The sequence below is a fragment of the Emys orbicularis genome, chromosome 6 (assembly GCF_028017835.1).
Source record: "Emys orbicularis isolate rEmyOrb1 chromosome 6, rEmyOrb1.hap1, whole genome shotgun sequence".
Lineage (NCBI taxonomy): Eukaryota > Metazoa > Chordata > Testudines > Emydidae > Emys > Emys orbicularis.
This window is the reverse complement of record NC_088688.1, coordinates 23,532,784-23,556,083: the sequence shown is the minus strand read 5'-3', so window position 1 is coordinate 23,556,083 and position 23,300 is coordinate 23,532,784. Positions and strand designations below refer to the sequence as shown.

General features: G+C 42.3%; 1 protein-coding gene across 3 annotated transcripts in view; it reads left to right on the top strand.

The window, feature by feature from the left end:
• NPR3 (natriuretic peptide receptor 3) overlaps window positions 1-22,962 on the top strand; it is a 53,834-nt gene extending 30,872 nt beyond the window's left edge. For 2 of the 3 annotated variants that reach the window (XM_065406692.1, XM_065406690.1), the window contains 5 exons: window positions 6,726-6,861; window positions 11,669-11,763; window positions 15,764-15,899; window positions 17,687-17,774; window positions 22,851-22,962. In XM_065406692.1, the coding sequence (XP_065262764.1) occupies window positions 6,726-6,861; window positions 11,669-11,763; window positions 15,764-15,899; window positions 17,687-17,774; window positions 22,851-22,962 (567 nt within the window). The remainder of the gene's footprint in view (window positions 1-6,725; window positions 6,862-11,668; window positions 11,764-15,763; window positions 15,900-17,686; window positions 17,775-22,850) is intronic. The other variant, XM_065406691.1, reaches the window with a different exon arrangement.
• The last annotated feature ends 338 nt before the right edge of the window (window positions 22,963-23,300 follow it).

Below are 23,300 nucleotides of genomic sequence, written 5' to 3'. Positions count from 1 at the left end.
TTGAGTATGTAAAAATCACAACCATAGTGTAGCACTGATATAGTTTTTGCATTTAATTTCCTTGGAGGATTATTTTTTTATAATGAAACATGACTACAAAGGGCAGAAAGATGGGGAATAGAGGGGAAAGATTGAAAAATGAAAGGAAGAATGTGCATTTATTTGACTATGATCTTTGGCTATGCAACTAGACCATAATTTGCACATTTTTGGATCTCACACATAGGGTGCACTGCACCCTACAATGGGTGTGTAATCTGAAGTTGGTGGTAAGAAGTCTGAGCAGGAAGGTTCTCCACCTCCCTTTATGACAGTCACCAAAGGGGCGCAACAAATCTGGCAGCCTTTTCTGCTGATCACTCAGGTCATCCAAGCCACACATTGCAGAAAATAGTTTGCCCAACATTCTTCAATGCTTCTAACTTTTAAATCTTAGCTAGCAGAATTATTTATTACCTACAAGATTAGAGGATCTTATAAAAGCTTTTATCAAATTTGGGGCTCTTCCTTGAGTACAGTCTACTGCTGAACTGCACAATTAGTTACTACGGAGACCCAGATTTTGCCTTTAAGCATCCTACAAAGAACTCCTCAGAAGTATAGTATCCCCCACTGGATACATTTCATTGAATGTCCATTTATTCCATCACTTTCTACCCTTTTCCACAGTGATGTATTTTCTTCTTATGGAGAGGGGAGGGTGTGTTATTTTTTGCTAGTGAATTTTGCTTTTACTATTGGATGGTCTAACATCTGAATAAACACAAGAAATTCACACATTGCTCTATAAAGTTCAATATCATTCTAAATGGCCATTTTTTATATACCAGTGACCAAGATTTTCAAAAGAGATTAGTGATTTTAGAGTGCCTCAAGTTTCGGATGCACAATTTGAGACACCATAAAGGGCCTTAAACTGATGAGGACCCACTATCTGAAAATGAGGCCACTTTAAAGTATTTAAAGTTGGGCTCCCCAAAATCACTAGTCTTTTTAAATATCTTGGCCACTGTTATTTAAGAAAAAAAAAATAATATTGCATGTACAGATACCTCAAACATTGCCAAAGAGAATGATATCAAACTTTCCAAAGCAATTCATGTGTGGGCTAAGAACTAACATGAGATATTTTGGATCAAATAGTCTTTGCTTCAGAGAGTTATGTGTTTGAAAATAGGGGGTATGTAAGAAAGTGCCTTCTTAGCCATAACTAGTGTGCCTAGTATGCAGGGCCGGCGATTCCACTAGGCGACCCTAGGCGGTCGCCTAGGGCGGCAGGATTTGGGGGGCGGCATTTTGCTGTCCTCGGCGGAAATTCGGCAGCGGGGGGTCCTTCCGCTCCGGGTCTCCGGTGGAAATTTGGCGGCGGGTCCTTCACTCGCTCCGGGACCCACCGCCAAAGTGCCCCAAAGACCCGAAGCGGAAGGACCCCCGCCGCCGAATGCTCAGAGGAGGAGCGCTGCTGCTTAGGGTGGCAAAAACCCTGGTGCTGCTCCTGCTAGTATGACAGATGGTATATTAAAATTATTTTGTATTTACAGGGTTCCCCCCCCAAAAAAACCAGTTCTAGTTACAGCTGTAGAGCTACAAAGTGAAACTGGATGAGTGTTATCAAAGACAAATGGAATGGTACCCAGTAACGGGAACAGAAGTTCCTTCAGGACAATCTGTGAAATTATCTCAAAGTCATTAAATAGCAAAATAATGAATTAATGTTCATCTTACCGCTATGTCCTCTCCTTTGCAGTATACCTTTCAGCTGCAACAGTGCAACCATTAGAGAGGAACAGCCTAAGAGGGCTCTTTGTTACACATGCCTGTGACACCTTTATTGTGAAAAAGAAAAAAATATATATATCACAGAAATAGGGATTTCCAGATGGTGCAGCAGGAGGATAGGCAGGTAGACTGTAAGTGCTTTATAACATCCCATATTTCCTTGTAAGCATTTGTGCTTGAAAATGCTATGTGACTAATGTGAGGGCTAACCAATGCACAAGGCACTACATAGTTTGGGGTGCCTCTTCCACTAGAAATGGGGGGAATGACTTTTTTTAAACTGGAAAACGTGAAACCAGCAGAATTTCCAGTGTTAGGTTTGCCAGGCCTAAAGCAGACATTACTAAAACTATTAATCTTCAGTACTTTAAGACGGACTGCTTTCAGGAACTCAGGCTGTTTGGATTAAGCCCAGTGTGATGAAAGGGTACCCTAGAAGTGTTCTTAGTGGGCACTGGGAATGAAAAGCCAGCTGTGTTCATGTCACATACAAAAGAGCACGTGCATCAGAAGCTGCTACAGTAAAAGAGCATGTTTTAGAATAAGATAGGTCTCATGCCAAAACCAGCTGGTAGAATAGAAATGAGGAGAGCACCAAGAAAAGATAGGAACCATCCAACAGGTGATGTATAAGGAGTTAGGGCAGGAGCCTAATGAAACTAGGTCCAAAAATCCAGTTGAGAAATCCTGGCATCATTGAAGTCAATGGCAAAACTCCCATTGACTTCAGCGGGCCAGGATTTATTGAGCTGCCCAACTCTGTCTTTTATTTGTTTGTTTAAAAAAAAAAAAAAGAGAGACATGAAAACCTAAGCCCTCCAATATCCATATAAAGAGGGACTTTCAAAGCGTGAGCTTTTCCACACACAGATCCTACAGTTCCACGCAAACAGCTGCTGGAGAGAGTCTACTGTCTCTCAAGGTAGAAATAATTTTGTCTTCCTGATCTTTAGGCTGTGGCTTCCTTTTAACCTTTGCATTTCATTTTTCTGAGGTTCATTCACATGAACTGTTTGCTCCTTCTGTGGCACTGGCTCTAAATGTTTGGCAGATCTTTTTAAATGAAGCACAGGTGAGAATTAGAAACATCTGCAGCCCCCATTAAGATGTCAGAGAAATTTTAACTTTGATTCTATGAGCTTCAGAGTCAGGATGAGCTATGCTTATTGCAGACAGCTGGCTTAAGGACGAAAGAATGTCTTCTGTGTAGTTACATAACAAGGAGCTTGATTATCTTAACACAGCCAATCGACTATGTAATTCTTTATTATCTATGTAACAGCTATTTACTTAACTGGTTACATGTTGTTATCTTTTGGCATTATATATGTCCAGCTACAACTATGAGAGGTTTAACAGCACTTTATTTGTTCAGATTTTGAGCTGTTCAAAAGCAATTACATTAATGGTAAACTAAATATTGTTTACCATATATTTGGGGGTGAGGGGCCCCAGAAATGTCAAGAAGAGACCCACAATGGAGTGAAATCTTTGCTTACTCATTGGCTAGTTGCAGCCCAGGCAGGCACTTTTCCAATATAACTAAACTGTGAGTGAATGGGACCACCCTCCTTGTGGCTGAAAAGATAATTCACTGTGAATTATTGTGCACCAAGCCCAGGATGTGTTGTGGTTTTGAGATGTGAGCAATTGCTTACAGAAGAGGAACATGTGACCAGTTTAAGCGGTATTGCCTTACAATGGGATCCATATTTGAATCCAGGCTCCTAATGTAATTCACTGCATCAGCTGGCGGTGTTATTATTTATTATGTAGTCCTTTTCTAAGCACTGTTGCTTTCTGAAGAACAGAAACATAAAGGCAGTCCCTGCAATCTAAGATTCAGGCACCTATAAGATAAGATATACTGAGATAGAGAGGGGAGAGCAGGACTACATGGTGCAAACTTTATTCACATTGGTGAACACTGACTCACACGAGTGATCCCACTGAGCTCAAAGTCATCTTCCTTTCACTAGCTGTTTCTTTCCATTGTTACATTTTTTTGGTTTATATTGAGCACAAAAATTGGGGGCCGGATTGCAGATTGAATTTGGTCCTGGCATGATTGCACATGGGTGTCTCCTTGTACCCTCCATGTGCTATACCCATGCAGAGGCTAGTCCCAATTGTAGCCCCAGGACACTCTTGTGCAGGGAGCTGTCAAGAGGTATAGCTATGACTACACAGCTCACACTGGCCAGCAGAGCTAGTCAGACACAGGGGTGCACACATGGTCCTCTCCTAAAAGGGGCACATATTAGAAGTCAAATTCTTGTTGGTGTGGCTGCTGGGCATAGCATTTCTGCTCCATGACATTGACTTAATGGTAAAATTGGGCCCTTTCTATGTAGGAAAAGTGCTGCAACAGCTTCTTCTACATGGGGCTCAGCTGAGATTGCAGGAGCTTCACGTCAGCACTGAATTTGCGAATATTATTGATTTATAGGGCTGTAACACCCAGAGGCCCCATTGTATTGGCACTCTGTATACACAGAGATAGCAGGAGTCAGTCTAGGCCCTGAGGAACTTAGTAGCTAAACAAATCGGACGGTTAAAGGGTGGAAGAAAAGCAGCATCTCTCACTCACGCGAATTGAGCCTTGTGCTGGGCTCCATTACATACGTGAAACTCCCATTGAAGTCAGTGTGAGTTGTGCCCACGCGCTAGTGGGCATGATTGGCATACTGCATATACAGTATACAGAACTGTATATATATAGTATATATACAGTATACTGCAGAACTGGAATTAATTTGCAAACTGGACACTATCAAATTAGGCCTGAATAAAGACTGGGAGTGGATGGGTCACTACAAAAAGTAATTTTCCCTCTGCTGATACTCACACCTTCTTGTCAACTGTTGGGAATGGGACGTCCACGTTGATTGCATTGGCCTCGTTAGCACTACAAAGGTAATTTTCCCTGTTAATATTCACCTCTTCTTGTCAGCTGTTGAGAATAGGCCATTTCCACCTTAATTGAATTGGTCTCGTTAGCACTGACCCCGCACTTGGAAGGCAACTCCCATATTTTCATGTGCTGTAATATATATACTGCTTACTGTATTTTTCACTCCATGCATCTGATGAAGTGGGTTTTAACCCACTAAAGCTTATGCCCAAATAAATTTGTTAGTCTCTAAGGTGCCACAAGGACTCCTCATTGTTTTTGCTGATACAAACTAACACGGCTACTACTCTGAAACCGGTATACATACACACTCTCAGGGGTGCTGGAACTAGGGGTGCTGCTGCACCCCCTGGCTTGAAGTGGTTTCCATCATATACAGGGTTTACAGTTTTGTTCAATGGCTTTCAGCACCCACCACTATACAAATTGTTCCAACGCCACCGCACACTCTTGTCTTCTTTTTTTAATCACTTCTTAATCGGGTGCATAAAGTAACATTGCATATCACTTCCAGGAAAGCAAGCAAAACTGACTCAGGTTTGGGTTTAGTTGATATTTTGGAGCCTGATCCTATTGAAGTCAATGGCAACACTCTCATTGACTTCAGTGGGAGCCAGGATCAGGCCCAAATCCTTTCAGGTTCAGTGGGTTTGGCCTGAGCCAGAACCTCAGAACTGAACACCCCAGATTTTGGGGGGAAATGAACCCAAATGTGAGTTCATGTGTGGTTCCTCTCCCTACAGGGCGCTGAACCAAAATCCCCAACTCCAACCTCCCTGAATTTTGAGGAAGTTTGGATCCAGCACTGAACTTTGCCACCCACTCTCTTGTCTAGGTTTTGACCTCACATCAGGCAAACTTAGCTGGCTTCAACTGAGTTTGAATTTTCAGTTTGAACCCAAAACTTGAAAAAAATAAGATTTCAGATATAGCACCCAAAAAGACTTTTTTTTAAATTTGCCACCCTATTGTGAACCAAACCTACCAATTTTTGCACTGCTCTGTTCATAAGTGTTCTGGAGATCAGTGTAAATGTAGCTCTAATGTGAAATCACATTTGCTCTCACTGAAGGGCAGTGCTGGTTTACAATAGCGTATTTGCTTTTTGGATTTATACTGGAAAATGACATTTCATTTAGCTCATGCCATTTACTGAAACAGACGTAAAAGATGGGAAACCAGTTTTCTGGCAACTCCAGAGAACGTTACATAGTACAGAGTAAACAGCTTGCTCTGTTGTTCATTTGCTAGCGGAGAGCTGGTCCGTTGAGCAAGATCCAGAATCAGCAGAAATGGAGGGGAGTAATCATTAAACAAACAAATCTGTCAGCAAAGTCAGAAAAACTTCCTCTCTCCATAAACATAATGGGGAGAGGATATTTTCATATCCAATGAAGTGTGCTGTGTAAAACAGACAATTAACCAGATGTGCTCTCCTGGGGTTTTGGAACAGGCGCATGTCTGCATTAAACTATTGATCCAGTTCTACTAGTCTAGTAAGCCTATGAACTATGGGTGTAAACGCTACCCAGCCAAGGGCTGCAGAATTTGGCCTGAATACAGAAGATGATGTAAGACAATAGTCCTGCAAGATGATGAGGGCCCTCAGGCTAATGAGGATGCGGGCGCTCAGCACCTTATAGAAGGTACTCAGCATCTCAAAGGATCAGCTGCACAGTTTATACGCAGATTGGCACATGAACTGTGGTATAGTGAGTTTCTCCTCTGTATCACTGTTTAGATGTGATAATGAAGCCCTATTTGAATGCCAGAGTTGCAGAGAGTAAAAAATAAAATAAAAAAATCAGTTAGTGGTTTTCCGTTAAATGTTACAAGTTGCAAAATTCTCTGTTTTACTTTGAAACAAAGATTCAGAACCAGAAATTGGGTTCTTTGGATTATTCTGTAGAAGTTCCCTAATATTAATCAGTTTGGGCCAAGCCTGGTCTCCCTGATCCAGGGTTTGAGCCTTGTAAAGATAAATATTTTTTCATAGATGGCTTAAAGATGAATGTTGTCGTCTTGTTCTTAGATTAACATGTTTGTGGAAGGATTCCATGATGCCATTCTCCTCTATGCTCTGGCTTTGCGTGAAGTCCTAAAATATGGCTTTAGCAAGAAGGATGGGGATAAAATTGTTCATCAGACACGGAACAGGACATATGAAGGTAGGTGTCTGCTAGTTGGAATACTGGATTGTATCAGTGTCATTACAACTCAGGCTATTACTGTGTGTGCCACTTGAGGACCAGGACACAAGAGGTTAAAAAATAGTCAGAATATATGCTCTTCAAATAGACACACTGCATTTTTAAAGATCAAATAATTCACCACTTTGAACATTTTTCATAACATCCCTTTAGGTATTATTCTGCTCAAAGGAACTCCTAATAATTTAATGACCCTCATTAGGGTTGTAAAGAAATGCCAATAACTTTCTCAGGCTCCTTTGTTTTTGAAAAGATTACAGCAGCGTGTCTTACTTCATGTGCATCTACTAGCTATTGAGCTTGCTTCATTTTTTCCATTTAGCGTTTTTATCTTAACAAGCTGGATTCGATAAAAGCACACGGGTGCCAATTTTTCCTTTGTCGTTGATGCTGTTTTGAGCATTGGAAGGTTTTTCTTCCCTTCCTTTTAAGAGCTTTGTTTGTTATCTCAGATACAGTAACCAAACAGGACTGTGGCTTTCTGGGCCTAATCCCTTAGGCCCTGAGTCTACAGAGATTTCAGCAGATGCGTAACTTTAAACATGTGAGTAGTCCCTCCCGTTGATGTAGTTATGCATGTGCTTAAGTTTTTGCAGAGTATGGGCCTCAGTAAAGAAACAGAGCAGTGTGACATCACCAGACCCACATATCATTTCTTACATTAATCTTTCAGTGTTAGGATTACCAAGATTTCCAGTGGAAGTACTTGAGAAAGAAAATATTTTCCTCACATAAGAAACCAACAATTAACTCAGAAATATAACAGCTCTGAAAGACAGAATGGGCCAGATTCTCAGCTGCCATGAGGATACACTGGGCAGAGTGGAGGAGAAGTGAAGGGGCAGGTAGCTCTAAGCCACGTTTCTGTTCCCCGGTCCTGGGTTCACCAGAAGCTAATATGATCCCCAGTGAATTTAAAGCAGCCTGGTGACTCCTCTGAATTATGCAGCTAAAGCAGCCCCACAGGCACCACTGCACTAGGTCAGGATCAGGTACAGCGCTGTATAACATACTCCATCCCCTCCAAATCATGGCACCCCACAGCACTGTACACCCAGGGGATTCCCCTCTGTCATGAGATTCCTTTTACCGCAGCCTCTCTGAACAGAGAATCCGCCCAAAATGTCCATTTTATATCCCATAATTTTATGCTAGAGTCCTCCAAGAACATGCCAAGGTGCGTCTTTGCAAGGTTTCTTATAGAGATATGTGCTCCAAACAGTGGGACTGCCAGGCTACACAATAGCGTCCTAAGCTGCTTTACTCATAAAACCAGCCAAAAGAAAAGAATGTTCTCTTTCCTCACTGGTAAAAACCAGTTCTTTGTTGCTGAGCAACCTCTTTCTTATCATAGCTATTTTGAAAATTCAGGCTTAACGCTGAGCTGTCAGGAGCATAAGACTGCAACGTAAAGACCCCCCACTCCTCACTATCCCAATACTTCGCTGGGCAAATATTTATTAATTATAGGGCTGATGTTGAAAGTGGTCTTCAACCTGGCCTTTTGGGAGCCAATCCTACAAGGAGAACCATGCAAGCAGACTCCTGCCCTTGTGGGGAGCCCTACCATGGTCAGTGGGGCTCTGTGCGGGAGCCAGGAGACCATCCATGCAGAGTCCATTGCAGGATGGGGCCTTGTATTGCCCCTGAAATTTTGCACACAGATCATTGAAAACAGTAGCTGCCATTCAGATTTCTAACTGCCTGGGCACCTTTTCTCCATGGTACATTCCGCTCCACATCAGATGGGTGTCCAGTCAGGAATCCCGTTGGATATTAATAGCTGCTAAAGAAACGTTCATACACATCCTCCCCTCTGCGTAGGTTGGGGTAGGGGAGAGCCAGTCAATGGCAGCATGAATGCTTCAGGAGAGGGATAGGGACTAGAACTGGTCAAAAATTCTCCAATGAAAGTTTTCTATTAGAAAATGCTGATTTTTTCAAAAAAAATTATTAATGTTTTGATAGTTTTATCAAGTCAAAACAAAGCACTTCAATGAAGTTGTTTCAGTATTTCCAGATCAAAATTTTGTTCTGCAGGAAATTTTCAACTTTTCATTACAATTCAGGATGAAAGAACGTTTCAGAACTTCCAAGTTTTGAATAGCTCTAGTAATGACTTCAGGCCAGATGGTCTTGGCTTCCAGAGTCACTAAGCTTTCTGTTCCAGTAAACACTTCCTTTCAGTTCTGGGAGCCAGCTTTGCCATGCCAGACAAGTTGGTAGTGGCCTCTGAGTGTTGCTATTGCCATTTGGCTGTGCTCACTCTTTAATCCTTCAGTCCGGTATAGTAACACAAATTTGTGATTGTTTGGCTACTGTACCATTACATCTCCAGGCAGTCATTTGGTTGTAAACAGTTTGGTTAATACTCAGTAGGCCTATGATTAAACTCGGATTAATCTTTCCTGAGGTCATTCCATTTTAATAGGAAAAGAGCAAAGGTGAGGCATTTTAGCTCATTGAGCATTTGGGAAGATTAGGTTTGTTGAGAAAAATGTACGTTCTGGTACTGAGTCGCTGAAGTCTCTCTCCTGGTTTGTAATTGCACCTTGGGACCTGATTCTCCACTACCCTGCACCTTGCGTAATCATCTCTGTGGCATGGGTGTAAAGGGCTACCATTCTGATGTGCATTCACTTTGCACAGTGCAGCAGAGACTCAGGTCCATTGTCTTCATCCCCTGAGTGAAGAGGAGCGACACTAGAACCTTGCTAACTGTGCCCTTTGCCCTGTTCTCTGCCCACCCCTCAGCAAAGAATTGGCACTGGAGAGAGGTCTTGTGTTCTTATCATTCCATTGTTTTCACAAGCTCTGCCACATTGCATGTACTAGTACACTAGGACGTATTATCCATAATCATTAAACTACAGGAAAGCTGACACAATAAACGATCACAGTGCACTATGTGTTGCATTATCCTGTTTTATTATTGGGTTTGTTGACCGCCAGCCTGATTCTGCCAGCTTTATTCACGGTGAATAGCACCTTACTCCACAAGAAGGTCCCCTGATTTCAGTAGGACTACTCAGTAAGAGCCTAAATCTGCCAAAGTTGCTAAATTCAGTCATTCACCAGGGTCAAATCATGACACCCTTGCTCACTTTTTTGCTCAGTCAGGGAAAACTCCTAGTGGGCCTGATTTTGCTCTTGCTTATACCCAGGGCCGGCTCCAGGGTTTTGGCCGCCCCAAGCAGCCAAAACAAAACAAACAAAAACCAAACAAAAAAAGCCGCGATCGCAATCTGCGGCGGCAATTCGGCGGGAGGTCCTTCGCTCCCAGGCGGAGTGAGGGACCGTCCGCCGAATTGCCGCCAAATACCTGGACATGCCGCCCCTCTCCGGAGCGGCCGCCCCAAGCACCTGCTTGACAAGCTGGTGCCTGGAGCCAGCCCTGCTTATACCGCTATAACTCAGGGGTAACTCCATTGAAATCAGTGAAGGCAAATTGCTGTAACACTGGGGTCAGAGAAGAATCAGGCCCAGTGACTTTAGTGGAGTTGTTCCGTGAGTTAAACCTGAATTAAAAACTCATTAAGAATGTCAGGATTTGGCACACAGTTTCCCAGTCATGAGTGTGTATTTGCAAAGTTCTGCAGTGTCTTTGACAGACATGCATGCGGCTGTTCCTGTATACATTCTGAGCCAGAGCCTCGGGGGTGTAAACTGGAATGGAACCATGGTCTTCAGTAGAGCTACATCAATTTACACCAATGGATGAACTGACCCTATGTTTCACTGGAGATTAGTCACTGAGGGCAGATGCCATGCTGAGGACTTGAGAAACTGACGAGTGTTGAATGTGTCTTTCTCAAAGTTGTAACCAGAAATATTGAAATAAATAGGAATTGAACCCAATTTCATGTATAGAATTGGTATAGCCTTGACCTTAAGAAGGGCTGATTACCCCAAACTCTGATTTAAGTCTGTATGAGCTGTGGGTCTGTCAAACCCACACAGTATATTCTTGGGTGGGGGGTGCATAATTCAGTGCCATTGAATTCCATGGGAAGGGTCTCATTGACTTCAGTGAATGTTTAATAACGCCCTTGATCTCTACGTGTAACAGAGAAGAAAGGAAACATGACCCCAATTCTGCAAAGCACTTAAACATATGTTTAAGCTTGACAGTGGGACTTAAGTTTATGCATTAAGTACTTTACTGAACTGGAGCCTGTAAGATTAACACTGCCCTTTCAGGGTCAAATTTTTCAGCTCCAGTGAAGACTATGGAATCTAAGTGATTGCAGGATTTAGCCCACAGTAAAGCAGCTATAGCCCCCCATATCCTATCCAGTGAGAACAGCAATAAACCAGCTCCACAGGTGTACCACATGTTGGAGCTGCTGACTCCGGCCTCGGTCTCTGTTTCATTAGTTCTCAGCTTCACATGAGCATGTGTGTTTTTACTTGGGCTTTGTTAGCTATTTCAGGACAAGGCCCTATGTAAATTAATTTGCATGAAATGCATTTTTATTTTTATTCCAGTGCTCTGAGTTTCTGGATTACATTTTTTTCACATATTCCCCAAACAGGCTCACATATTTTATATTTCAAAAGGAGAAATGTTAAGCATTTCGGAATGCAGACACTGAGATGAAATTACAATTTCTTCTGGAATGCCAATAAAAGTGCTGTGAGACTGATGAGATTTCCTGTCAAGTATCAGTCTGTAAAAATCTGTCCACTCATATTTTTGTTTTCCTTGGAAGAGTCCAACATTTTAACTAATTAATTTTCTAATTCCTTACATGCCATTCTCTAGGCATTGCAGGGCAGGTATCCATCGATGCCAATGGAGACCGATATGGGGATTTCTCAGTGATTGCAATGACCAACCCAGAAGCAGGCACACAGGAGGTAAGAAAATAAACATAATTGCAAATGCCTACTGATGAGATGTTCCAGCTAGTGTCAGTATAATGTACCATCATATTGTCTGCTTACTCAGTAGACAGATAATTATTTAACTGTGTGTATTAAAACGTCATAACATAATCCTACAAACCCTAAGTGCAAATCCTGCTTGTAAAAGTAATCTTAAAGCATAAAACCCAGTTCTACAAATCCATTCTCACTCAAAGGATTACTTGGGTGTAAGACTTTACAGGACTAGGCTCTATATCAGGGGTGGCCAAACTTATTGACGTTCCACGCCGCATGCAATAATCTTCAGAAGTTTGAGGGCTGGGCGCGCCTGCTAGGACTAAGGGCTTCTGCCCTGTGGGGGTGAGGGGAGCACCTGCCGGGGCTTGGGGCTTCAGCCCTTGAGGAGGTGCCTGCCAGGTCTAGAGGCTTCAGCCCTGTGGGGTGGAGGGGGGCGCTTGCTGGGTCTAGGGGCTGAAGTCCCAAGCCCCACCGCAGGGCAGAGGCCCCAGACTCCTCACCCCCAGCCTGGTAGGCAGAGAATGGGAGGGAGGGGGCCAGCTCCGCGAGCCACACTAACTGAAAAGGCAGCAAAGAGTCCTGTGGCACCTTATAGACTAACAGACGTATTGGAGCATGAGCTTTCGTGGGTGAATACCCACTTCTTCGGATGCATCATTTGAATAGTCCCAGTGAGTAAGGTCTAGTCACATGAGTAATGATTTGCTGGGCCAGGCCACAAATACATTTCTATAGATACAGTTGTCTGAAAACTATGAACCTAACCTGCAGATACTTACATGAATAGTCATAGGTACTGGAAGTCAGTAGGGCTGATTATGGGGGAAAGATCTAGTGTGATCAGCCCCTATTTGTATTAATATTTTTTTTAGTAATTTCATTCTCCCTTGCTTCGCTTCTGCTTGCCTTTCATTTCCAGTTGAACCTCTCTTTTCCCCCTTCGATGGTGTATTTCTGTTTCTCTTCAAAAGTATGTCTCATGTTAATTTCTTCCTTTCATTTTTGTAATCTATTAGTTGTTAATTGTGTCTGTTTTGCTCAGGTTTTTCCGCTGTCCCTGTGCTGATTTATAACCTGGCCTCTTTCTTTGATCCATTGTTTTTTTTTATTTATTTCACTGGTTCCTTCCATCTGGTCATGAAAACATTAGTTCCTCAATGGAATTGAGCCAGATGAGTGCATGCATTGGCCAGCACCCTGCTCACAGCTTCATACATAGACTCTAAGATCAGAAGGAACCATTAGATCATCTAGTCTGAGCTCCATTGCATTTCACCCAGTTACCCCTATATTGACCCCAGTAATGGGTGTTTGACTAAAACGTATCTTCCAGAAAGGCAACCATCTTAATTTGAAGACATCGAGAGAGAGAATCCATCACTTCCCTTGGCAGTTTGTTCCAGTGGTTAATCACCCACACATTTCTAATGTGAATTTGTCTGGATTCAGGTTCCAGCCATTCATTCGTTATGCCTTTCTCAGCTCAGTTAAAAAGCCCTTTAAGTACCTTCATGGGGGGGGGGGGGGAATACTGGGTACTATACACTGTAACCGAGTTGCCTCTCAAGCTTGTTTTTGATACACTAAAAAAATTGAGCTCTTCAGGTCTCTCACTGTAAGGCATTTTCTCCAGCCCTTGAATGATGTTTGTGGCTCTTTTCTGCACTCTCTCCACTTTGCTGCACCTGCAGTCCCATATCTAAGCAATTGTTAGTTGGAATATGAATAAGTGTTTCCTGTAAAGATTTGAACTACAGTTGCACTAATGGCAGAGAAATGCAGACTCCTTCAATGTGAAATTCTCCTATGCATGTAGCAAGTATACTCCATTTAAGTCTTACGTAAGCCCTCAAAATAGGATTTAAGTGGCACATCTGGCTTGGGCAGGACCTATGTATAATGGTGAATTTCACCCATCAACATGCCTCAGTGGCTCAAATAAGGAAAGTAACACAGTTTACTTTAAGCCCAGAATTAACTGAAAATTCATGTCTGTGTTCAGACAATTATATCTTCTGATGCAAATGCACCACTCACATTAACTTCCCTGGCAGCCGTGCATGTTACCTGAAGGCAGAATTTGGCCCTCCATTTTTTTTTTCTTCATTAATGTTTATACGTTTTAGGGAATATTTTCAGAAGGGTGGGCAGCTCCTCTCCTTTTGCAGGCAGGATTTGTTTCTGCATTTTTGCCCCTGCCGTTCACATATCTGGGTATTTGTCCCTCTAACTGCAGTACTTGACTGGAGGCACAAATCAGGTAGAGATGCAGATACTCATTTGTTCTTGCGTTTTATTTCTGCAAACTGCACCCACAAATGGGAGCCTAAAATATTCTCCTGTGTGAATTTCATCAAGTAGATAGAAAGCAGCCTCTTTTCCTCTGCTAGTTGTACAGATAATTTGGGCCAGATTCTCTACTGTATTACTCCATCTGTATACTGTTGTAGCTCTGTTGTTCCATTGGCGTTAAACTGGAGTGATGCAGTAGTAAACCATATCCTATATGTTTATTTGTATGCAACATGAATCGTCCTCTTGGGCATATAATATTAAGGAAGGAACCAACTCACAAACTTGATTACATACAGCCTTGAATTTTAAGGAAGTTCAGAGTTCAGAATCTGAATCTAGATTTTGAAACTCTCACATCTGAACCCAAAATCCTGAACAGAAAACAGAAATGCATGAAGACCTCTCGGAACGTTATAGAATGGAAAGCAAAATCAGGCAAAGCTCTCCTGCTTTTAAGTTTCTTTACAACCCCAAAACCCTTGGTTTACTGAGGTCCATGAACTTGGTAGAGATGGTCTCCATGCAAGAAAGTCAGGATCTGAGTCCAGATTTCAAATGCCAAAAGGTTTGTGGGAGATCAGATTAAAGGGTTTTTGTTCGGGCCTGTAACACCTCTGGAGCACCTGCTGCTGCATGAGATACTGCAGGCCTTTCCCTCTCCTGGCACCCCTGTAGGTTGTCGACCTTACTTGGTAGCCCTCCAATGGCTCAGTCCTCCAGCTTGGTCACAGTCAAAATGAACCCCTTCTGGGGTAGGAAGAGTCCTTATTAGGGCCTTCAGTCCTGGCTCTGGGCCCTTTAAATTCAGCCCTTGGCTGAGGTTCCCAAACAAGCCTTGTCCCCTTCACAGGGTTTTGCCAGTGGCTGGTAGGAGAGCCTGGGCCTGCCTACTACTCCATGTTCCAGCCCACCAGCAGCCACACACACAGCAGCCACATACCGCTCACTTCAGTTCATTATTGCTATTTTCCTAGACCTCTTCTCACCTAGCCCCTTTATCTTCACCCCCTTACCTTAGGGTTAAAGTTCTCAGGTCCTCTCTCTCCCAGCTTAAACGATTGTAGTCAGAACCAAACTCTGGTTGCCACTCACGCTCCTTTGTCCAGGGAAGAGCACCCTTCCTCATCCCTTGGTCCCAGGAACTTACCTGCTAAGGCTCCGCAGCTCCTTTTTATCTGAGCCTCCTGGGCTCTGATTGGCTGCGTCTGTGCAGCCGCTCTAGGCAGGTCTGGAGGGCCCATCTTTGCTGCTCCTTTCCTGGGGAGAGGTGTAGTAGGATTGTGGAGCCTCCAGCAGTGGGCCACAAAAGGCTTGGTACACCCCGTCACAGGAACCATTTCAAGAACCATCACAAAGTTTTAAACAAGCTAACTCCAAATTTTCTCTGAACCCTGGCCATTTATTGTTTGGGGCAGAAAGCTGGTGAGATTGATTTCAGTGACTAAAGTGGAGCAGGGTATGGAAAGCCATAGATTTATAATCTAGAATTTTGTCCATAGCCATAAGTGCTGCTAATTAATAATCGCATCAGTGGGATTCTGACAGGGCAACTTATTCAAGTCCTGTGGATAATCAGGACGTTTCACAAGGCTCCAAGCACATGCAGCTCTCCAGTGTGTCTCTTTTCTCTGGGAATAAATTCATTAGAAAAGCATTGTCATTTCTTGTTTTTACACAGGTGATTGGGGACTACTATGGAAAGCAAGGGCGTTTTGAAATTCGATCAAACGTGAAGTATCCTTGGGGTCCTGGCAAGCTGAGAATAGATGAAAACAGAGTTTTAGAGCACACGAACAATACGCCTTGTAAATCATGTAAGTTTAGTGACTTAATGTTTCCTTCCAAGCTGTAAGAGAGAGAGGAAGCAGCCCATGCTGTGATACAGCATCCCCTTGTTTACACTCACATTCCTTAATGGAACACTGTCAAGGTTGCTGGGCCTGAAAATGCCAGCTGTACCTTGACAGCTGTATTGAAACAGTTCTGTTTAGAACGGCTGGGATATATCTTTATTCCCAGACATTGCATGCTGCTACTGGGAACAAAAAGCTCAAGCAGATATGCAACTTCTTGTCAGACTCCCATCATTAAGCTGGTGCATGCCCATTATGCTACAGATACGTCCGTGTTGGCCCTAAGCCCATGGAAGTCCCCTTCCAGGAAAATAAACGGGTAGCTCTCCGCAGGCCAGAAGGGAGCAAACACAGTGAGTAGCTGGAATATGCAAGCTTGTCCCCCGCGACAAGACGTAATCACATCCCTTTGACAGTTGCTGATAAGAACAGCATTAACTCTCCACGGGGTTTGGGATGGTGCCCTCCAGAGATTCTCAACCTGAGCAGCCCCATCTCTTTCCAGTTCCTGCGTTCACAGACCATGCCTCGCAGAGGGGACAATGAGGTGACTGGAAAAAGATACTTGCAATATTTCTGTGGCAAATTTCCCTCTGCTGTGGACATTTCCCTCAAAAGGATGGTCTTAGCTCCCCTTTTATAAGGAGGGTTTTGCAGGAGATGAATTGCTAGTTCTGGAGCCAGGAGATACCGCCAGCTCGACAGTATTATTTCCCTCTTTTCCATTAAGATTTAAAACAATAGCTGTACTCTACACTTTTCTGTATACATTCATTCTGGCCCGGGCTGTCCTTGACTAGCACAGAGGGAGACAGTGCATTTGTGCCCCCTTGTTATCTCCATGCGTCCCTGGGTGGGAAGCAGCAACGCCCTTCAAAGGGTCAAAGAAGAGTGAAGAGGAGGCGGGTCCATGGCTTCCCCCTCCCTCTGTACCAGCCCATGGTGTGGGCCAGGCATGGCAAGAGAAGCAGGCTATGCCATCCTAAAGACTGATGCAGCGAGCATGCTCCTTTTTTGCTCCCTCGAGAGACTTTCTTCCCTGAGCTCCCCCTGGGTTATTGCATCTCTGCTCTGCCCCCTACTCAACTCTGTGGCAAAGTGCTTTGTTCTCACCGTTCAGCTGAATATTGATTTATGATTATGTTCAGATAGTCATTTGTTGAATGTAACTTCATGTGCAAAACTTTCAGCACAGAACTAAAATCACATGAATTTTACTTGAAACTCAGCCCAGGTTCATCAAAAGGTTTGCTGAGGCCTATGAGGCTACTGAGTGAAGACGAGCCCATCCTTGAGTTAACCTGGGCTGGTGTACGATTTTGATGCTAACCCAGGTGAAACTCGGTCGTTTCTGTCATAGTAGCTGCTGCAGTCATTAGACCCTGACCCCTGCCATGTGATCTATTGTAATCCTAGCCCCTGTCGTGAGGGGTAGGCCATACACACCCATCTCTTACCAGCATTTCTCTATATCACACCTTTATTACAATTGTGACTGAGTGTTCCTTTGATTTCGTGGTGGTGGGAGGGTTGACCCCCAACACTCAGAGTAAAGCAGAGAGGAAAATAAAATCACATGAGTTTGAACCAAAGGAGAGGTTCCCCTCAAGCCCCATCTGAACGGGGTTATAAACAGCTCTAGTTATTTTTTTGCATTGGTCATTTCTTTAACACGTATTTTCCAAAATGTGAACATGAACAGTTCTGGGTATGAATGCTGATCATTTATTTCTTTTTGCTTTTTCAAGCAGGTGGCCTAGGAGAGTCGGCAGTTACAGGGATCGTAGTGGGCGCCTTACTTGGAGCAGGATTACTAATGGCTTTCTACTTTTTCAGGTTAGTCCCGGTTACTAAAAGTTCCTTAGCTACCTACAGAGCCCAAACCTCTCCACACCTTGCAAGCCTCTCTCTGGTATGAGGAGAGGAGACAGACAGGTGCTAAAATAAGGGCCTACTTCTCTGGGGCAAAACTCCCACTGAAGCCAGTTCATTCTCTTTACTGTCTCGATAGCTGTTTTGCATGCTTAAGTCAGCTTTATTGTGTTAGGCCCTGATCCTTCAATCCCTATGCTTGTGGGAATTTTACTTGTGTTAGTAGTGCCAGTAAATTCACGGCTAACATAATAAAGCTCACAGGTGTGGAAAGCTTTCCTATTTTTCAGCATTGTACATGCAGTGATCGCGCACAGGACCAAGACCAGCTGCCTAGTAGAGCAGAGTAATGTCTTTATTTAATTGCTGAGCAAAATAATACAGTATTATACAGGAGATATTTCAAAGTGACTGCTTTAGCATGGTTGGCCAAAGGGAATTGTTGAGTTTCAGTGGGTTCCAAGAGGCAGGACCAAATGCTCTGTTGCTAGGTTGTTTGCGTATTTTTAAATCTTGTACTGTCAACCAACAAATCTACAACATTCGGGGCCATCCTACAGCTCAGGCAAAACTCCCATTGACTTAACTGTTGAGCATATTATACATGTTATGCTGAATTTCCTTATGCATGGAAGAGACAAAGTAAAAAGAATACAGTTGATTCCTTATATATTACAATGAAATAATGTTTTTATGCAACAGTAACAATTAAGACAATTGCCCCTTTTTTGCTGTTTTTGAAATACAGGTTAACAAAATGAAACATAGTGAAACCTGCGTTTCTGATGTGCAAGCCCATCTTAAGCAATCATTCTGAAATATCTCCAATATTTGACTAGTTTTGCTCAGAAGATACTTAAAGTCCAAATTCTACTGGGCAATCGATGCTGGTCAATTGCACAGTCAATGAATACACATTACGGTGGAAAAGTACTGCTCTAAGAAGTTTTAATTCCCTCTCCATATCATTAAGTCAGCCATGGGAAGAAAGTCTAAGGGGAAAAACAGTCCAGGAGAGTTAGCAGTTTTTCAAAGAGACATTATTAAAGGCACAAGAGCAAACTATCCCACTGCGTAGGAAAGATAGGACATATGGCAAGAGACCACCCTGGCTTTACCAAGAGATCTTCAATTAACTCAAAAAAAGAGTCCTAAAAAAGTGGAAATTAGGTCAAATTACAAAGGGTGAATATAAACAAATAACACAAGTACGTAGGGACAAAATTAGAAAGGCCAAGACACAAAACAAGATCAAACTAGTTAGAGACATAAAGGGTAACAAGAAAACATTCTACAAATACATTAGAAGCAAGAGGAAGACCAAGGACAGGGTAGCCCATTACTCAATGGGGTGGGGGGGAGAGAGAAACAATAACAGAAAATGTGGAAATGGCAGAAGTGCTAAATGACTTCTTTGTTTAACTTTTCACAAAAAGTTTAGTAACAATTGGACATCTAACTTAATGAATGCTGGTGAAAATGAGGTAGGTTCAGAGGTAAAATAGGGAAAGAACAAGGAAAAAATTACTTAGACAAGTTAGATGTCTTTAAATCACAATGGCCTGATGACATACATCCTAGAATACTCAAGAAGCTGACTGAGGAGATATCTGAGCCATTAGCAATTATCTTCGAAAAGTCACCAAAGATGGGAGAGATTCCAGAGGACTGGAAGAGGGCAAATATAGTGCCAACCTATAAAAAGTGAAATAAGGACAATTTGGGGAATTACAGATGAGTCAACTTAACTTCAGTAGCCGGAAAGAGATTGGAGCAAATAGGTAAGCAATCAGTTTACAACTCCTAGAAGATAATAAGGTGATAAGTAACAGTCAGCAAGGATTTGTCAAGAATAAATTGTGTCAAACCAACCTAATAGCTTTTTTTGACAAGCCTTGTGGATAGGGCGGTAACAAGCCTTGTGGGTAGAGGGAAGCGGTAGATGTGGTATATCTTGACTTTAGTAAGGCTTTTGATACTGTCTCGCATGACCTTCTCGTAAAAAAACTAGGGAAATACAACCTAGATGGAGCTACTATAAGGTGGGCGCATAACTGGTTGGAAAACTGTTCCCAGAGAGTAGTTATCAGTGGTTCACAATCAAACTGGAAGGGCATATCAAGTGGGTCCCACAGGGATCGGACCTGGATCTGGTTCTTTTAAATATTGTCATAAATGATTTAGATAATGGCATAGAGAGTACACTTATAAAGTTTGCGGACGATACCAAGCTGGGAGGGGTTGCAAGTGCTTTGGAGGATGGGATTAAAATTCAAAATGATCTGGACAAACTGGAGAAATCATCTGAAGTATATAGGATGAAATTCAATAAGGACAAATGCAAAGTACTCCACTTAGGAAGGAACAATCAGTTGCACACATACAAAATGGGAAATGACTGCCTAGGAAAGAGTACTGCGGAAAGGGATCTGGGGGTCATAATGGATCACAAGCTAAATATGAATCAACAGTGTAACACTATTGCAAAAAAGGCAAACATCAGTCTGGGATGTATTAGCAGCAGTGTTGTAAACAGGACACGAGAAGTAATTCTTCTGCTCTACTCTGCACTGATTAGGCCTCAACTGGAGTATTGTGTCCAATTCTGGGCGCAACATTTCAGGAAAGATGTGGACAAATTGGAGAAAGTCCAGAGAAGAGCAACAAAAATGATTAAAGGTCTAGAAAACATGACCTATGAGGGAGAATTGAAAAAAATGGGTTTGTTTAGTCTGGAGAAGAAAAGACTGAGGGGGACGGGATAACAGTTTTCAAGTACATAAAAATTTGTTACAAGGAGGAGGGTGAAAAATTGTTCTCCTTAGCCTCTGAGGATAGGACAAGCAACAATGGGCTTAAATTGCAGCAAGGGTGATTTAGGTTGGACATTAGGAAAAACTTCTTAACTGTCAGGGTAGTTAAGCACTGGAATAAATTGTCAAAGGAGGTTGTAGAATCTCTGTTATTGGAGACTTTTAAGAGCAGGTTAGACAAACACCTGTCAGGGCTGGTCTATAATACTTAGTCCTCCCTTGAGTGCAGGGGACTGGACTAGATCTCTACATGTCCCTTTCAGTCCTACACTTCTATGATTCTAGGATATATGTCCACAAGGAAAACTTACTGTTGCCTGCGTCAGTGCATGTTCAGTACATCTTGTGGGGCTCAAACAAAGCACCCATTTATCAAATGAACAGGATTGATTAAAGACCCCATTTATGTTTTGAAAAAGACAAAAAATGGTACAAATGTGCCTTTATAATGTACTTTGTGCATGGCCACAGCCAGACCCTTGCATCTTTTACAACATTCCCAATTTGAAACTACAAAATGTAAAGGTGGTATTTTTTTTTAACTTTACACACACCAGGGGGCTTATCCATAGGTGGTGTAAACTGACAGTATGCACCAGCAGAGGACTTGCCCCTAAGTGCTTCTGACTTTGACATTTGGGGACTGATTCTGCACCCATTGACACTAGGAGGAGGAGGGTCAGGGTCTTAATTCATCCATTAGAATGAATGGCAAGAATTAAATATCAGACCTGGCATATATTCACTGGACATATAGGGCCAGATTTTAAGAAAAGTGCATATGGGATTGTGTTCACAAAAATTATTTGTATGTATATCCACAGTTATGCAGCAGTTACACTAATGTGCATGCAAATATAGTTATACAACTATTTGGTCATCTGCATGTGTAATTACCACAATTAGGCATACAACTTCTTGCATATCTTTGAGTGTACAACTGCACTTTGTTGAAAAATCAAAACCATAGTTCTTCTGATATATTGTGTTGAAAGGAAGTAAAAGGGTATATTTCCAAAAATGGCCTGGTTTTGTGCCTCAACAACTTCCATGCACAAAGAAATAATAGAATATATATACAGTAAGAGTCTGTTTTTTAAAGGTATTTAGGTACCTAAAGATTCAGACAGATGCCTAGTGGGATTTTCAAAAGCAGTTTCAATGGGAGTTAGGCACTTGTTAGCACTTTGAAATCAAAGTGCCTAACTCAAAATCAATGGGAGTTAGGCACTCGTTAGCATTTTCAAAAGGGTGTTAGCAGGTTAAGTGCCTATCTGCATCTTCAGAAGCCTAACTTTGGAAATCCTGGACTTAAATCCCTCTTGTTCATGAAAATTGAATGCAAATTTCCTTTGTATGTGAACATTGTGTCATTTGTGTGCAAAAGCAATATTGTGCAAAAACTGCATATACAACAGGGGCTGGTTTGAGGCCCTTTTGAATAATTAGCCCTGAAACCCAGTGGGCTCATAGGTGTAATGTTAAAAGTATTAGACTCGGTTTCTAAAATTTCATTTTGGAGGTTTATGGGAGGAAGTGGGTTTAGTATCTTACTTTGATGTATGAATAATGTAAAGAAGCTCTTGATAAGGGCTTGAGGTGGGCACACATGGAAAACCATGGCTGATGCACAAGCAATTTAATATACCCCTTAGATATCATTTAAATCTCTTTTCCAGTTTTCCTTAAGATCCTTAGGGTTGGATCCAGTGTTAATTACACAGATAATACTTCCAGTGATATCATAAACACACTAATCTATCTCATGTAGATGTTGTGAGGAGTTAATTAGATAGTATCTGGCTTCAATGGGAGTTTTGACTGCATAAAGAGCCAGATCCATTGTGCAGATCCCACAAAAGGTGGCCCCCACGTCTGGTATAAGAAAGTAATTTGGCTCTGATCAATGCAAAAAGAGTAATCTGGCATAGTTCCCAGGGCACTATACAAGAACGTCCTAATTGTTTAGTTCACAAATTGTCAAAAAAGAAAATGTTTGTGTCTGCGTGCCTTGAGAATGCCTGTTAACTTTTACACAGAATTCTTGGGCTAGGGCAAAATGCTTCAAGGCAAACGACTTTAATCTTTTACCAGGGTTTCAGATTCTGTCACTTCTCATTTCTCAACAGAAACCCAGTTGTCCCCTATAGGCATTCTTTGAAAGAGAAGTCCTGTTATCTTGTTATTGAGGGAGGATTTCTTACTCTATTCCTCTCCTTTCATGCAGAAAGAAATACAGAATAACTATTGAGAGACGAAGTCAACAGGAAGAGTGTAATGTGGGCAAGCATCGGCAGTTACGTGAAGACTCCATTAGATCTCATTTTTCTGCTGCGTAAAGAAGAAAAAAAATCCCATTCTTCCTGAAAAAAACTTTAGGGAAATGGACAAAACCAAAGACATCAGTGTAAAAGAAGAGGCTCTTGAAGAACTCATTCTTTAAGCAGTAGAGTCATTTTGTCTTAATTTCTTTCAGAAACTCAGGAATGATTTACTAATCACATTATGCCACATGGCCTTTCATCTCGTGGGGGAGAAAAAAATATAGTTTCACATTGTAGGACATTCTTAGTGTTTTGAGAGGGTATTTTCTAAGACATTTATTGAGGGCAGCAGTTTTGTGCTTAGGGCTGGGAATGCTTCTTCCTGACCCCTTCTTTTTAACTCCTAGTGCTTC